The sequence below is a fragment of the Coregonus lavaretus genome (genome assembly GCF_964263955.1).
Source record: "Coregonus lavaretus genome assembly, chromosome: 30".
In the NCBI taxonomy this organism is placed as follows: domain Eukaryota; kingdom Metazoa; phylum Chordata; class Actinopteri; order Salmoniformes; family Salmonidae; genus Coregonus; species Coregonus lavaretus.
Genome location: NC_140017.1, coordinates 29,770,138 through 29,787,323, shown reverse-complemented (window position 1 = coordinate 29,787,323; position 17,186 = coordinate 29,770,138). Strand labels below are relative to the sequence as shown.

General features: G+C 44.2%; 1 protein-coding gene across 1 annotated transcript in view; it reads left to right on the top strand.

The window, feature by feature from the left end:
- LOC311106194 (seizure protein 6-like) overlaps positions 1 to 17,186 on the top strand; it is a gene marked incomplete at both ends in the record, with an annotated part of 154,489 nt that overhangs the window by 115,260 nt on the left and 22,043 nt on the right. The window contains 8 exons of the mRNA XM_084148506.1: positions 659 to 844; positions 4,120 to 4,288; positions 5,346 to 5,512; positions 7,626 to 7,820; positions 7,929 to 8,067; positions 12,183 to 12,379; positions 13,233 to 13,427; positions 14,075 to 14,266. Coding sequence (XP_084004632.1) covers positions 659 to 844; positions 4,120 to 4,288; positions 5,346 to 5,512; positions 7,626 to 7,820; positions 7,929 to 8,067; positions 12,183 to 12,379; positions 13,233 to 13,427; positions 14,075 to 14,266 — 1,440 coding nt within the window. The remainder of the gene's footprint in view (positions 1 to 658; positions 845 to 4,119; positions 4,289 to 5,345; positions 5,513 to 7,625; positions 7,821 to 7,928; positions 8,068 to 12,182; positions 12,380 to 13,232; positions 13,428 to 14,074; positions 14,267 to 17,186) is intronic.

The following is a 17,186-nucleotide window of genomic DNA, read 5'->3' as shown; positions in this document are numbered from 1 at the left end:
GTTTGTTAAAGATCCACTGGTGGGTCATTCTTGATATACAGACAGTACTCCTGGTCCCTATTACATGTTCACAGTTTGATGCGTAAGAAACAGTACTGTTATTGATCTAGGTCCCTCAGTGGTTATTCAGCCAAGCAATGCGTTCTGTTGAGCATGATAAGCATTAGGAAGCCATGCTGTATGTGTGTGTAGTGTGTCATGAATGTACCTGGATGGTGAGGCAGAGAAGAGGGCAGACAGGCCTGTTTTATGGCCTCCATTAGGTATATGGCCAGCCCAATCCATCATCCTGAGACACTAAGGTTATGCTCTGGAATAACACAGGTCCTATAGACATGTACTGTACTCTTGTAGGATAGGGTCTATGACCTGTCAGTGTTCATCCTCACACTTCTCTCTATATATACTTTAGGGTTTGGTTCCCCTCCCTCTAAAAGGCTTTATGATGAGCAAGAACGTATTTTTCTGTAGTTATACTTTTATTTTGAGTCAGCGTGGATGCTGTTAGTCGCAGTTTGTGTCCAACTCTCATTCTCTCTCTCTCTCTCTCTCTCTCTCTCTCTCTCTCTCTCTCTCTCTCTCTCTCTCTCTCTCTCTCTCTCTCTCTCTCTCTCTCTCTCTCTCTCTCTCTCTCTCTCTCTCTCTCCTCCTCCCACAGCCTTTGTGTTGAGTTGTACCTTTCCCCAGCGGCCGGCCTGTGGGGATGTGTCTGTGAGCAGCCTCCACTCTGGGGGAGAGGCCTACTTCTACTGTGTGACTGGGTACCAACTGCAGGGAACCAACACACTGACCTGCCTCAACGCCAGCACCCCCTACTGGAGCGGCACGGAGCCGCAGTGCCACGGTGAGGGCTGGGGGCAGCTAGCTACGTACAACTCGCACCCAAATACCACAATGGGACCAATAGACCTTGCTATGCACACATACTTTCTCCACAGTTGTTGAACATATTAATAGACAAAAACACTCATCCGCTCTCAATCCTTATCACAGTCTTTCAAAAACAAATTCATATTCCCTGTGATATGTCCTGTAACTATTCCTACCGGAGCATCAACACAGTTCTTCCCTCTGCAACAAGTGAGGCGTATAACCACATAAACACGTTGTCCTCGCTGGAGCAATTAAACTCCAGTAGAATGATCCCACACGCACTCGGCTTGGTGTTGTAAAATGCTTGGTGTTGTATGAAAAATGTATGCACTCACTAACTGTAAGTCGCTCTGGATAAGAGCATCTGCTAAATGACTAAAAATGTAAAAAAGTAAAAATGTGTTGCTCAAAAGTTAATTGGGGTTTAATCATTGATTTGGGCCTTATTGGTGTGGGCTGTAGTGTCTGTTGCACTGGGGTCGTGAATGTTAAACAGACAGCCCTATTCAGTCAGGCCTCTCCTAGGAAGTAAAGAACTAAACAAAACAAGCAATGTTTTTTGCTTGTTTTCAGCAGAAGCAAGGACTGCATCATATTTTCTCTTCCAGGAAGTTCACCTCTTGAGTCTGCTTGTATTTGTCTTGCATAACAAGCACAGATTCAGACAGGGTTCAATCCCCGGTGGAGGACAGTTCAGAAGCAGACAGCTTAGATGTAGGATCTCATTTTAATGCTCAGATGAGCACAAGTGATGAATAGTGAGTGAATGTTTTAGCCCTGGTCAGATAAACATTTGGAACAGTGGGTCTCTCCATTGTTTTAAAGTGAATGGAGAGCAGGGATGCTCCCTCCTAGCGTTGGGCATCAAAAAGGCATAGTTTAGAAATGTGTGGAGAGAGTATAAGGTTCTCTCTCCGAGCATTGGGTGACCAAACAAACCATTTAAACAGCACCTGTGTGTGTGTGCCTGCGCCCCAGACAGTGGTCACAGAGCCCACAGCATGGTATCTGCCAGGGTGTGATTACTGATGGCAGGGCAGTGTCACAGGGCAGGTTAGGCCCGAGGCTGCAGCTCTGCTTTAATTACAGTGGCTTGCATAAGTATTCACCCCCCTTGGCATTTTTCCTATTTTGTTGCCTTTCAACCTGGAATTAAAATAGATTTTGGGGGGCGGGTTTGTATCATTTGAGTTACACAACATGCCTACCACTTTGAAGATGCAAAATATTTTTTATTGTGAAACAAACAAGAAATGAGACAGAAAAACAGAAACATAACTATTCACCCCCCCAAAGTCAATACTTTGTAGAGCCACCTTTTGCAGCAATTACAGCTGCAAGTCTCTTGGGGTATGTCTCTATAAGCTTGGAACATCTAGCCACTGGGATTTTTGCCCATTCTTCAAGGCAAAACTGCTACAGCTCCTTCAAGTTGGATGGGTTCCGCTGGTGTACAGCAATCTTTAAGTCATACCACAGATTCTCAATTGGATTGAGGTCTGGGCTTTGACTAGGCCATTCCAAGACATTTAAATGTTTCCCCTTAAACCACTCAAGTGTTGCTTTAGCAGTATGCTTAGGGTCATTGTCCTGCTGGAAGGTGAACCTCTGTCCCAGTCTCAAATCTCTGGAAGACTGAAACAGGTTTCCTTCAAGAATTTCCCTGTATTTAGCGCCATCCATAATTCCTTCAATTCTGACCAGTTGCCCAGTCCCTGCCGATGAAAAACATCCCCACAGCATGATGCTGCCACCACCATGCTTCACTGTGGGGATGGTGTTCTTGGGGTGATGAGAGGTGTTGGGTTTGCGCCAGACATAGCGTTTTCCTTGATGGCCAAAAAGCTCAATTTTAGTCTCATCTGACCAGAGTACCTTCTTCCATATGTTTGGGGAGTCTCCCACATGCCTTTTGGCGAACACCAAACGTGTTTGCTTATTTTTTTCTTTAAGCAATGGCTTTTTTCTGTCCACTCTTCCTTAAAGCCCAGCTCTGTGGAGTGTACGGCTTAAAGTAGTCCTATGGACAGATACTTCAATCTCAGCTGTGCTTTGCAGCTCCTTCAGGGTTATCTTTGGTCTCTTTGTTGCCTCTCTGATTAATGCCCTCCTTGCCTGTTCCGTGAGTTTAGGTGGGCAGCCCTCTCTTGGCAGGTTTGTTGTGGTGCCATATTCTTTCCATTTTTTTATAATGGAATTAATGGTACTCCGTGGGATGTTCAAAGTTTCTGATATTTTTTTATAACCCAACCCTGATCTGTACTTCTCCACAACTTGGTCCCTGACCTGTTTGGAGAGCTTCTTGGTCTTCGTGGTGCTGCTTGCTTGGTCGTGTTGCAGACACTGGGGTTTTTCAGGACAGGTGTATATATATACTGAGATCATGTGACACTTAGATTGCACACAGGTGGACTTTATTTAACTAATTATGTGACTTCTGAAGGTAATTGGTTGCACCAGATCTTATTTAGGGGCTTCATAGCAAAGGGGGTGAATAGATATGCACGCACCACTTTTTGACTATTTTGTGTATGTCCATTACATGAAATCCAAATAAAAATCAATTTAAATTACAGGTTGTAATGCAACAAAATAGGGAAATCGGCAAGGGGGATTGTAACAATGTATGCTGGGCCAAAACAAGAGTAGCGTACAGACAGGAACAGAGTAACATATTCAATAACACCTGGGGAAGGAACCAAAGGGAGTGACATATACAGGGGAGGTAATCAGGAAGGTGATGGAGTCCAGGTGAGTCTGATGAGGCACTGGTGAGCATAACGATGGTGACAGGTGTGCATAATAAAGAGCAGCCTGGTGACCTAGAGGCCAGAGGGGGAATATATGTGACAGGGATGAATACTTTTGCAAGGCACTGTAAGCCTGGTGTCTACCTAGCTGACCTTCACCTCGTCTGTTGTGATAAACTGATATCAATACCAGACCCACTCTCTCTTTTATTCCCTTTACACAAACTCAGAGCTTGCTCTTACTCACCACCTCCACTCATTGTGTTCTCATGATTTATCTCTAGTCATGATTTCTCAAGGTATTCTCTGTCATTACACATTCTGTTTGACTGGGATTTAAGCAAATGTTTTTCCCAGACTAAAATACCTCTCTCCCTCCTCCTCCTCCCATCCCATTTTCCTTCTGTCCTCCTCCTCCCATTTTCCTTCTCTTCTCCTCCCATCTATCTCATCTTCCTTCCTCCCATTCCTACTTCATTCTCCATGGGCATCCCAGCTGCCTGTGGTGGCATTGTCCGGAATGCCACGGTCGGACGCATTGTGTCACCCGGTTTCCCTAGCAACTACAGCAACAACCTGACGTGCCATTGGCTGCTGGAGGCCCCAGAGGGACAGCGAGTGCACGTCCACTTTGAGAAGGTGGCCCTGGCAGAGGACGATGACAGGTGTGGTGTCAGTCAGGGGGTTCACTTCACTACAGTGTTCAGTCAGACCTGGGTTCAAATAGTATTGATTTTCTTCCAAGTATTTTGACCTTTGATTAAGCGTGTCTTGAGTGCCAGATGGGTGGGGTTTGCACTTAGAGGGCTATTCCATTGGTTATATTGCACCAAGCCAACTCAATAAAGTGTATAGCTTTAAAAGAAAGAACATACTATCTGAACCCAAGTCTGCTACAGTGTTCTGACCTTAGTGCTCTACTCCAGTACACTATCCAGTTCTAAGTGTCCACTTGAGTTTAATAATCAATCAACAAGCAGCCAACATCTCATCAGAGTCCTACTGCTGGCTCTGTGACAGTTGGACATGATTCTCACCTCAGGCTCATGGTTCTGTTGTCACACATGTCATATTACCAGTCCATTCCTCTGCTACACTTCAGGGCATCGTCTCATCATCTGAGATAGAGATTCAGTGGAACATCTGTGTCTCTGTGTCAGAATGGAAATCTATTTTTTTGAAAATGGTGAGAGAGGAAGGGAGAAGGAGAGAGAGAGAAATACAGAAATAATTGGAAACATTTCAATCACCTTCCTACTTTCTTTTTTGACTGTCATTATGAAACTATTCATGATCCTTATTGGAGTCATAATGCTCTATGACTGCATCTATCAGCTGTTGTGAAAGTTTGTAAGGCAATATAACACTTCACAAGAAGGTGCTTCAAGTGAATTAATTGAATTGACTAGGACATGCTTATTTGAGTTGAGATAATGTTGTTTTTATGAGCGGTAGCCGCTGTGTCTGGAGACAATAACAAATGGACTTTTAATGAGGTCAGTAGGCTAGCTGCTCAGCTGTACTGAATATATCGTTGGCCTTTTATGCAGAACAGTCCAGCCCAATGCTTTAATACTGTATCACATTCCTTCCTGTTGCTTCGTCTCATTAGGAGCTTCAGTCCAGGTGGCTGAGGTAATTCTGATAACGTGCCCACCATGCATATTACGAGGTCTTAGAAATCCAACCAGGTACTGATGTGTTTGAATTTCTCTATTTCAGGCTTCTGATTAAAAATGGGAACAACATTGACTCTCCTCCGCTGTATGACTCATATGAGGTGGAGTACCTGCCCAACGAGGGCCTGGTGAGCACCTCCAGACCCCTCTTCATAGAGCTCACCACTGATGGAGCAGGCACCTCCACCGGCATCGCCATTAGATACCAAGGTAGACACATCCCCATGGGAGCTAACACAAGTCTTCAGGTCTCGGTTACACCTCAACCCCTTTGACCTTCTCCAACTCACAGAGACCCATCCAGGTCACGGCACCAATGTTACTGACTGGGTTAGAACCAATGATCCCTCTAAACTGCGTGCGTGCGCGCCCGCGCACTTCCTCCAGGACTGCTGCACAGAAGAAATGCCATGCTGCACAGAGACGCAAGAGATTGAACTTCACTGAGTTCGCCCCATTAGTTGCACTATATAGATCAACGTTTTTTCTGTAATCGAATCAACATTATATCAGCCCCAAAACAAAACTTTGCAAGATTGAGTCTGTGATTTTGTTGTAGGCAGAGCCAGAGCGCAACAGAGTAGAATTCTATTGACAGGGGTAGCCCACAAGCGGTCTTTCAATCACCCGCGAGTGGAAATGCTTTTCAGATCAGTTCAGATCAGAGCTCAGAGCTGCCCGTGTGCACATTTGTTGATATTGTTTGCTAGTCAGCGAGTTATTAGCCCAGTTATAGATAAGTATAGGTCAGCAATGGGGAGTTACTGCTTCCTACAAGAGCACAAAACATGTAGGCTACATTTCAAGCTGTCTTTGAAAAGCCAGTCAAGTAAAACGCTTATGTCTTAATTAAAGGGGCAGTGTTGTATTTTGAGACAGGCTTGAATATGCAAATAAGGTAATAGGCAGAGGGGTAGCCTACATTGTCTAATTCTCTGTTTGGTAATAATAATTCATTTTATTTTTGTAAAGTGGTTTCTTGCATCATACAACACACTACAATGCAATTTACTGTCCCTTATTTGGCCCATGGTGTTACAGACCAAGTCAAAAATAATTAATTAATGTCAAGCCCTTCATAATGTAAAAACGTTTTTAAAAGTCTCATGCAATGTAGCCCTGCATTGAACACCACATATAGGCTACTGTAGGCTATATCATAGAAATCAAAAGCTATTTCCATGTGAAAATGTTCTGGGATTTGCTCCATTGGTTTTGTTGGTAGGCCTACATTATGCTCAAATAGCCACAATAGCCTATTGGCTACTGTCTAAAACTGTAAGGGTACAGCCTCAGTGTTCACTGTAAACTCGCGCCGGAAGATGGACAAAATTCTCACAACATTCAAGTTTGCTCAGTGCCCCAAAAATGTTGAAGGAACAGTGGTTAGAACGCAGGTTCCCTGTGTGCCACAAGACTAGGCCTAGGCATGGGGATCAACACAAGTCTTCAGGTCTCTGGAAAGCGTACTCAAGGACACTCACACTTCCCTCACACACTCAGTCCAGCAGTTGGTAGAGCATGGCGCTTGCAACGGCAGGGTTGTGGGTTCGTTTCCCACGGGGGGCCAGTATGAAAAATGTATGCACTCACTAACTGTAAGTCGCTCTGGATAAGAGCGTCTGCTGAATTACTAAAATGTCAAATTTAATATTGGTGGAGCTAAAAACTGTTGTTTAAGAAATGCATCATGCCCTGCAGACTGGCAAAAGACACTGCCTCAGGCCCTCTCCTCTCCTTTCCCTCCTCTAAATAATTGAAATGGAAATATGTCAAACATAACAATCAATTAAAGTCCTCTGCTCTGACTAGTTTAGCTACAAACTCTCAAATGTTTTATTTTTCTCCACGCTCATCCCCAGTCATCCTCTCTACGTGTGGCAACTAATTCTTATACGTGGCTTTTCAAATGGCTGTTCAGAGCTTGGAGTCAGAGCCACATCACAGGTCCTGGAGTATTTCTCCAATCAGATCAATTTAATCTGTATAGGGCTTCAATTTACTGTAGCAAATGGGATTACGCTGTGAGAGAGCAGTGCTGCTTATTCTAATGGACCTTGTGTGGGTTGTCTTTAACAGCATTACCCTGTTGAATTTGACACCGGGTGTAACTGCTTTAATAGTGCTAATCTCGCCCTGATTTGAACCATTACATGTGCTGTCAGTCAGTGGGTTGAAGCAACAGAGCACCAGATAGGCAGTGAGCTAACGGGCGGCTCGCTTTCGGCAAAGTCAATGGCCCACTGCCTATGGCACACATGGGGCTCAGTGACACAGTCTGGGCTTTTTTCTGTGATTGATCCACATATCCTCTCTTTCACAGCATTTTCAGTGGGCCACTGCTACGAGCCGTTCGTCAAGTACGGTAACTTCACAAGTAATGACAGCATGTGGGCAGTGGGGACAGTGGTAGAGTTCACTTGTGACCCTGGCTACACCCTGGAGCAGGGCTCTGTCATCATCGAGTGCATGGACCACAACAACCCCCAGTGGAACGAGACTGAGCCCGCCTGCAGGGGTATGCTGTGTGTTTTTGTTCTGTGTAGGAAATTAGCTGTACGATATTGTTGCACAGAGTATTTTTGTTTACTGTATGTGTGTGTTTTTGTGTGTGTGTGTGTTACAGCTGTTTGCAGTGGAGAGATGACTGACTCTGCTGGAGTGGTCCTGTCTCCTAACTGGCCAGAGGCCTACGATAGCGGCCAAGACTGCATCTGGGGGATTCACGTGGAGGAAGACAGGAGGATCATGCTAGACATCAAAGTGTATGTATCTTAACTATCGCTTACGTTCTACACCACAGATTCTCCTGAACATCAGATATAACATTTTATGCAGATGCAGAAAAAGGATGTTAGCTATGGGAACCCTTTTAAACAACGTCCTGGCAGCACATTCCCCTCCCCATAGCAGTTCGAGTGGAGGACACCCCACCACAGAGTAGCTCTGCAGCACATCTCTGCACTCAGATCATTAGGAGAAGCTTTACTGCTGATGTACAAACACAGCCCCGACTTCAAACAGAAACTGCCAGTGCAAAGAACTACCCCACTGTGACTGGTTAAACAAATGAAAAGAGAAAAGGGCTGAAGATAAAATAATATGTTGCTCTTGGATGGGACACATAAGTACCAGCAGACAAAGGTTAATTACCAACTGGAGCGGAAACTAATTATTTCACGGGGGTTCGGAAAGAGGTGGTGTATGTGTGTTCTGCTGAATCAGATAGGTTGAGTTGAGCAGAGCAGGGGAGAGGAGTGAGTGTTTTCCGTGATAGTGATGTCAGGTGAAGGCTGGGAACAAAAGACCCTGCTGTGTCAGACCCTGATAGATGAACCATGCGTACAATCATTTGGCTTCCTTAATTAAGAACTGGCTCATTTGCATATGTTGTCTCTCTTGCTCTCCTCTCTCTCTTCGGAACGCCTCAGCTGCGGTTGTACATTCTGAAGCATTGTAACAAATGGCATCCTCCATGTTTGGGACAAGAAGCTGTCAACATAATTAATTTCCTATTCATATAGAGGGGAAGCGATTTGGGCAGATATGACTTTCAGGGACAACAGTGAAACGCATTCAGCTCAACCTCGGAGCGTTGATGACAATTCCGTTTGCATGTGCATGTGGGTGAGACAGAGAGAGAGAGCTATCTAAGGATAATGTACAGGATTTCCTCCCCATTTCCTCCTGTTTTGATGTGAACATCAATATCAGCATACGCTGAAAGGTGAACAAGGGGAAATATGAGAACCTAACATCTGCAATCTCAGTTTAAAGGCATCACTCAAACCACTGTTATCATTCAGTACATCCTCAAAGAAAGCATTCAGTCTCTGATCATAGTGCTGCACAAGGAGTGATTATGCTTTGAGTCCAGTCACTGATAATCTGAACACACAGACTCTCGTGCCATGAACCTCATGTACCATGCCTGATGCCTCCCTCCTGTCCCACTAGTCACGCCAGCGTTCTGGAACACAATTGCACGGTGTGCCTTCCTAAAGCTCATTACCAGGGTTTAGGAACACTTTACCACGGTAATGAGAACACTCTCATTCCTCTATGATCATTCATCACCGCCCAGCGTCCTGTTCCCCGCTCCCACAATCACACAGGACCAGGGGCCCTAATGACGGCTGGGACACTTATTCAGGGGCCTTACTAATGACGGCTGGTTCATCCCAACCAACCAGGAGGGCTAGCTAGGCGCCCGTTAAGGGCTCAGGTGCAGGAGGAGGGGCTGTGAACGACATGCAGGTGTGGAGGATGGTACACCTGGGGTGTAGTTCAGCAACCCAAGTTCAGATGCTCCAAATGTTGATGGAGTGCTCCAACGCCTAAATGGTGTTTAGGAGTGTATGGGAATGGGATTTAGCTGTGTCTCTGCCTTGATGAACTTGATGATCAGAAATACACATTCTGAATACACACTTGCACGCAAACACCCATGCATGTGACCTTTGGCAGTTGTAGTTAATGTAAATCATTTGCACACTTGCATGCATATATTCACAACCATACCAATATACACACACTGTATATGCCACCCCAGCAGTCCTATGGTGTTAATAAGGGAGGAAATAGTTTGCAAGTCAGACAGTGATTCTGGTAGTTTTCATATTGGCTTCCATTATAGTGTGCTTTGTCTTCGGTGAGAATTTAGTGAGAAGAGCGACAGGATATTTCATGCAATGATGCATCAAATATTACTTATAGCACTTATACCTTGATTAGGTTTGTCTCCCAGGGCTGGAAGTTGGCAGGAGAACTCATTGGCTTATTCCATCACTAGTATCGCTGATAACTGTGTTGACCCTGAGCCTGCTTGTCTGGATATGTTAGCCTAGCACTGGGAGTTGAGGCGGAGTGAAGGGATCAGTGGCTCTGGATCCCCGTCCAGCCAAGATCTCACAAGCCAGGGAGGAGTGGATTAGAAATGTGATATTCCATCAGAACTTTCATTCAGGTTAGTCTGTGGGGACTAAGGGGTGCAGGGGTGAGATGAAAGGAGAAGGTTCTAATGACCATTGGGCAGCCATCATGACTCCCAAATGACTGAGTTTAATCGAATTATGATTTTATTGAGGGGTATTAATTTTGCTAAACTAGCTAGAAACGGGCAGGTTGTATTTATTTTTTACTTGTCCTGGACATGAATTTCAAGTTCTCTCAGTGGTGGAGAAGAGATTAGGCCGATGCATATGAGGAGTTGTCTGAGATAATGCATTGTGAAGGAACATGGTGGCAGGCAGCTGGGCCTGTGGGCCGAGTCAATCTGAGCCTGTGTTTAAATTACACTAAATCAAGTCACTGCCACACAATAGAAAGCATGATTCATTTTCGCTGCAGATATGGCAGCACAGCTATGCAAAGGCTTGTTTAACTTGATCACAACAAATGTAATGCAAGCTGATACAATTTCTCAACCTGTCCCGCTCTGTTGAGGTGAGATGCATTTTCAGGCGTCAATAAATTACTGCAGGTTTAGCTTTTTCTGGAGCTGCAATACAGATGCATCAGCAGAAAATACCCACTGGGCACACACTGGTTGAATCAATGTTGTTTCCACGTCATTTCAATGAAATTAAGTTGAACCAAAGTGGAATAGACGTTGAATTCACGTCTGTGCCCAGTGGATAGTCTAAGCTGTGCTGATATTTCAGTAGTCTGATACACCTGATCTTTGCCAAGACGTGTGTGCATCATATCTATAATGTCTTTAAACTGAACTCGGTTTACAGAGTGTAAACAAGTTGACGAGATTGAGACATTTTTACACTCTCTCTGTTATTCATGTCATACAATACACTACAGATACACGACTGCATTACAGAACCAAATCTCTTTATCGCTCAAATTGTTTAGGATTTTTTTTCTGTTAGGCTCCATAGTGATTAACAGTTCAATTGCTTGCGTTGTAATTAGTTTTATCAGGAGCCACTTGTGATTAATTAGAGACAGGAAAGAGTAACGTGTCACCTCCCTATTCAGGCTGAGAGTGATTTCCCCCCTACTTTAAATCAAATCAAATCAAATCAAATCAAATTTTATTGGTCACATGCGCCGAATACAACAGGTGCAGACATTACAGTGAAATGCTTACTTACAGCCCTTAACCAACAGTGCATTTATTTTAAACAAAAAAAGTAAGAATAAAACAACAACAAAAAAAGTGTTGAGAAAAAAAAGAGCAGAAGTAAAATAAAGTGACAGTAGGGAGGCTATATATACAGGGGGGTACCGTTGCAGAGTCAATGTGCGGGGGCACCGGCTAGTTGAGGTAGTTGAGGTAATATGTACATGTGGGTAGAGTTAAAGTGACTATGCATAAATACTTAACAGAGTAGCAGCAGCGTAAAAAGGATGGGGTGGGGGGGCAGTGCAAATAGTCCGGGTAGCCATGATTAGCTGTTCAGGAGTCTTATGGCTTGGGGGTAGAAGCTGTTGAGAAGTCTTTTGGACGTAGACTTGGCACTCCGGTACCGCTTGCCGTGCGGTAGCAGAGAGAACAGTCTATGACTAGGGTGGCTGGAGTCTTTGACAATTTTGAGGGCCTTCCTCTGCAGTGTACTTTACATCCCACACTGGTGCTTAAGGAGAGGGCTCTGTCTCAGTTGACACATTTTGCGACAAATTAGCACATGGTTTTGTCACTCTTTTCAGTAGAGCTATGGTGTTCCAAAGTAAATGAAAAATGTAAACAGAATATCCCAAAGCAAGAAAATTATTTTAGTGAGGGTGCTTTAAAGTTTTTAAAACAGATACAGAAAACAATGACAAATAAACTATAGGACAAATTAGCTAGTAATGTGAGAGTGTACGTGAAGGACAATTCATTGTGCACAGTGAAATACATTTTCCTTCTGTCTTTGTGCTCCAGCCTCAACATAGGGAAGAACGACCTGCTGACGTTCTATGATGGAGATGACCTGACTGCTAAGGTGCTGGGTCAGTACGGAGGCTCGCGGCCACACTTCAAACTCTACACCTCCATGGCCGACGTCACCATCCAGTTCCAATCTGACCCAGCCACCAACATTTACGGCTACGGCAACGGCTTTGTGGTGCACTTCTTCGGTAAGGCCCCGGAGTGAGTTAGGAGAGAGTGTGAGGTCGAGAGGGTTCAGGAGGAGGAGACACTCTTAAACATAAAAAGGAGGGGCCCCTTCTATCAGCACGGTCGGCACGACACCAGAGCGGAGCCAACCCATAAAGCAGACATCTGATAAGACGTAATGAATTCCATGTATAGAGAGGGAGAAAGAGGAGGCAGTGGAATACTGATGACTGGGAGAGAGAAGAGACAGAGAGAAGAGTGAGAGAGAGAGACAAGAGAGAGAGAGAGAGAAGAGAGATAGAGAGACGAGAGAGAGAGAGAGAGAGAGAGAGAGAGAGAGAGAGAGAGAGAGAGAGAGAGAGAGACGAGAGAGAGAGAGAGAGATAGAGAGAGAGAGAGAGATAGAGAGATAGAGACAAGAGAGATAGAGAGACAAGAGAGATAGAGAGACAAGAGAGAGAGAGAGAGATAGAGAGACAAGAGAGAGAGAGAGAGATAGAGAGAGAGAGAGGTGGTTTTATAGTCTGTTCATGCCTCTGACAGAGATGGAAAGCAAGGCCCAGCCAAGTGGTGCAGCTGTCTGGTATTACTCCGTGTGTTTGTCCACATTAGCCTAGTCTGCAGTGTGCCCTGTCCTCTCTGGCTTCTGCTGTGGCTAGAACGGGCACCGCCAGGCTGCCTGGCAGACAGACCTCCCAATGCATGGCACTTGTCACACTAGATTGAAATTCCTACAAAATGGATGTCCTCTATTGAGTTTGTCATGAGGTTCATTCATTTGAATGCAAAACCACACCCCTCCAGCTCTGTGCGCTCTGTAGTGAGTGGCTTCTTCTCTTGATCCCTTTCTCTCTCCCTCCTTCATGGATCCAGAGGTGCCTCGTAACGACACGTGTCCAGAGCTCCCAGAGATCACCAACGGCTGGAAGAGCACCTCCCACCCTGAGCTGGTCCATGGCACGGTGGTCACCTACCAGTGCTACCCAGGCTTCCAGCTGGTGGGCACAGAGCTGCTCATGTGCCAGTGGGACCTGACCTGGAGCGGAGACCTGCCCAGCTGTGAGAGAGGTGACTACCACACACACACTGGCACACAGAAGGTGCATTGTAGGTGTGAGAGGCAGTTTCAGTTAAGGACAGGCTAAAGCAGAGGCTGATGGGTAAAAACATTCACTGCTAGACTGATATTTCAGAGAATTTAATAGGCTCTGTGTTACAGCTCCTCCACACAATACTCCTGTTCTATCCAGACGACCTGGATGCTGCAGAGTAGAGACAGGATAATGTGACAGAGTGTCCTTGGTCTTGGTCCCCTTTCCCACAAAGTGACAGGCACGGCATTACTGACCGGTAACAAGACACAGGGGTTTGAAGCCTCATTTGGACGTCTGTCACGTGAACATTATTACCACGCTGACCCTTTTCCTACTGGGCCCAGGATTGGGTTTGTGGTTTGCTGCTGTGAGGGACTGAGACACAGAGATAATCTCTTTATTTTCCAGCTCGGTGTGTTTATGTGTCTGCAGGTTTTAATTAGAAAAAGGCCCGGGCACCACTCTGGCCCCATTGGATAACCACAAATAAGCATTGACAAATGCTAATAATACAAAAAAAAGAACAAATTGTATTCACTGCACATGAGTAAAGCGCTGTTTTTTTTCTGTGTGTGTGTGTGTGTGTGTGTGTTTGTGTCTATGTGTGTGTGTGTGTGTCAGTGCTGTCGTGTGTCGACCCAGGTACTGTGGAGCACAGTCGCAGGGTGATGTCCGGCCCGCGTTTCACTGTAGGCTCCACCATCCAATACATCTGTAACAAAGGCTACACCCTCTCTGGAAACAGCCTGCTCTCCTGCTACAACCACGGCTCCTCCGGACCTAAATGGAGCGAGATGCTACCCAAATGTGCCTGTACGTACTCCTGGTCATCAGGCTGCTAAAACATCTCCATTATACACACTTCCCAGCTAGCACATGGTTCTTTGGACATTGTGGGAACATACATTTTTGGTTTCCCATTGGTTCTGGGAACGAAGCCTGTAAAACTGAAACTTTTTTAAACGTTCTGAGAACGGAAGTGAAAATTTCACCTGTTCTGGCAACATACATTTTTAGGTTGCAGGGAGGTTCTGAGAACGTTTTAATATGGTTCCCTGAAAGTTTTGCTGGGAGGTTTTATTACCGTTCTGAGAACAGAAATTATAGGTTATTTGAAGGTAATTAAATAACATTTAATTGAGAATATGAGAATATGTTTCAATAAGAATTTTAATAACACTGCTTGCTTAGTTTGGGTTAACTGTTTAACTCCAAGCAGAGATAGGACACATGTAAATTAATTTGTTTAGGGAGTGAACGTTATTTATAATAAGGATTACATGGAGAAAATCTGACCTCTCAGAAATTAAAATGGATGGCCCTCCCATCAGCAAAATATATTTTACCTAAACCCTCCCTGAACGCTTGAAAAAAAACAAGTGACCCTCTTCTATAACCAAAATGATAATTAAAACAAAGTGGACAGCAGAGGACATGTCTACTGTTTACCCTCACTTCCTGGACAGACCAGAGCCTTAGATACGCAGTTTTATAAACTGTTTTTCTTCCCATAAGCATTACATGGCAAAGTGGGAATGTTGATAGCACACAGGGCTGCGGGATAGAAGGTTGTGGGTTCGCAGTCCACCGTAGACACGAGTAGGGGTGGACAGATCTCCTGTATAGTTAAAGCATTGCATGAATCTATCATCGTATTTGGGAGGTCCAATAAAAAATGGCCTTTTATAAACATTTCTTGCAATTCTACGTAATTGTACATATTAGCGGAATCTTTTTTTAATACCACACAAATTACCGAAATTATAGGTTAAGAATGGACAGAGAGATGTGTTCATCTTATCATATTTCTCCAATGCCAAATCAGTGTGTCTTGTTTGCAATGAAACTGTCATTGTTTGCAAATAATAACATCTGAGACTTCATTAGGAATCTGAGCATGGTAGGCTACTTTCAAAATGTAGGCCCACCTTTCCACCCCAGACAGAATAGGCCTACCGACGCAGAAAAATGTAAGCTTTAACTGCTGGCTACTTTTCTTCCATTGCTTAACCCAACGAGAGAAGGGCACAAGTGTTTCCCTAAAAGCTATCTGGGTTGAAACTATTTGACCTAGATAGTTTGTGTGTATGTATTTGTAACAGATGTTAATCGTACTCTCCTTGCATTGTGTTTAGTTTAAAGAAATCACCCCAGCCAGTAGTCCCAGTTTATCGTTATTTATTATCTGTGATTAAATAGGAAACAGCACGTTAGTTGTGCAGGGCTTAATGTTGTCGATGGTAAAATCTGTAGCATGAAAACAACTGTGTTAGCAGTGAGCTTATGTGACCATTACATCGGTGCATGCTAGCTAACACACTTATATACAGCAATGATATACCAAAGCACATCCCAGAAAGCCCCTCAATCCCTAACAGGTACCATAACACATGTATAAATCAGGAATGTACAGCAAACTTGTACACATTGTAAAATACAGAAATAGAATACAGTATTCAGAACGTGACCTACCCCTTAAATCACATTTTCATACTGGGGAGACCTAACGTTCGCGATCTCCCCCTATCTGCAAGCGGGGCCAATAACAACACGCCTTGTTGTCATCGGAATTGAACCAACCAATAAGAGTGCTTGAACATTAAATACACATTTCTTTAGAGGAAAGTAGAAACATAACCAACCCTATTACATTATCCCCTGCTGAATTCCACTTGCATACTATAAAGAAATAATAAAAACAAAATGAGGTATGCAGTACCTTGCAATATATACAGTTGAAGTCGGAAGTTTACATACACTTAGGTTGGAGTCATTAAAACTCGTTTTTCAACCACTCCACAAATGTCTTGTTAACAAACTATAATTTTGGCAAGTCGGTTAGGACATCTACTTTGTGCATGACACAAGTAAGTCATTTTTCCAACAATTGTTTACAGACAGATTATTTCACTTATAATTCACTGTATCACAATTCCAGTGGGTCAGAAGTTTACATACACTAAGTTGACTGTGCCTTTAAACAGCTTGGAAAATTTCTGAAAATGATGTCATGGCTTTAGAAGCTTGTGATAGGATAATTTACACCATTTGAGTCAATTGGAGGTGTACCTGTGGATGTATTTCAAGGACTACCTTCGAAATCAGTGCCTCTTTGCTTGACATCATGGGAAAATCAAAAGAAATCAGCCAAGACCTCAGAAAAAAATGGTAGACCTCCACAAGTCTGGTTCATCCTTGTGAGCAATTTTCAAATGCCTGAAGGTACCACTTTCATCTGTACAAACAACAGTACGCAAGTATAAACACCATGGGACCACGCAGCCGTCATAACGCTCAGGAAGGAGATGCGTTCTGTCTCCTACAGATGAACATACTTTGGTGCGAAAAGTGCAAATCAATCCCAGAACAACAGCAAAGGACCTTGTGAAGATGCTGGAGGAAAAAGGTACAAAAGTATCTATATCCACAGTAAAACGAGTCCTATGTCGACATAACCTGAAAGGCCAGACTACGGTTTGGAACTGCACATCGGGACAAAGATCGTACTTTTTGGAGAAATGTCCTCTGGTCTGATTAAACAAAAATAGAACTGTTTGGCCATAATGACCATCGTTATGTTTGGAGGAAAAAGGGGGACGCTTGCAAGCCGAAGAACACCATCCCAACCGTGAAGCACAGGGGTGGCAGCATCATGCTGTGAGGGTGCTTTGCTGCAGGAGGGACTGGTGCACTTCACAAAATAGATGGCATCATGAGGAAGGAAATTTATGTG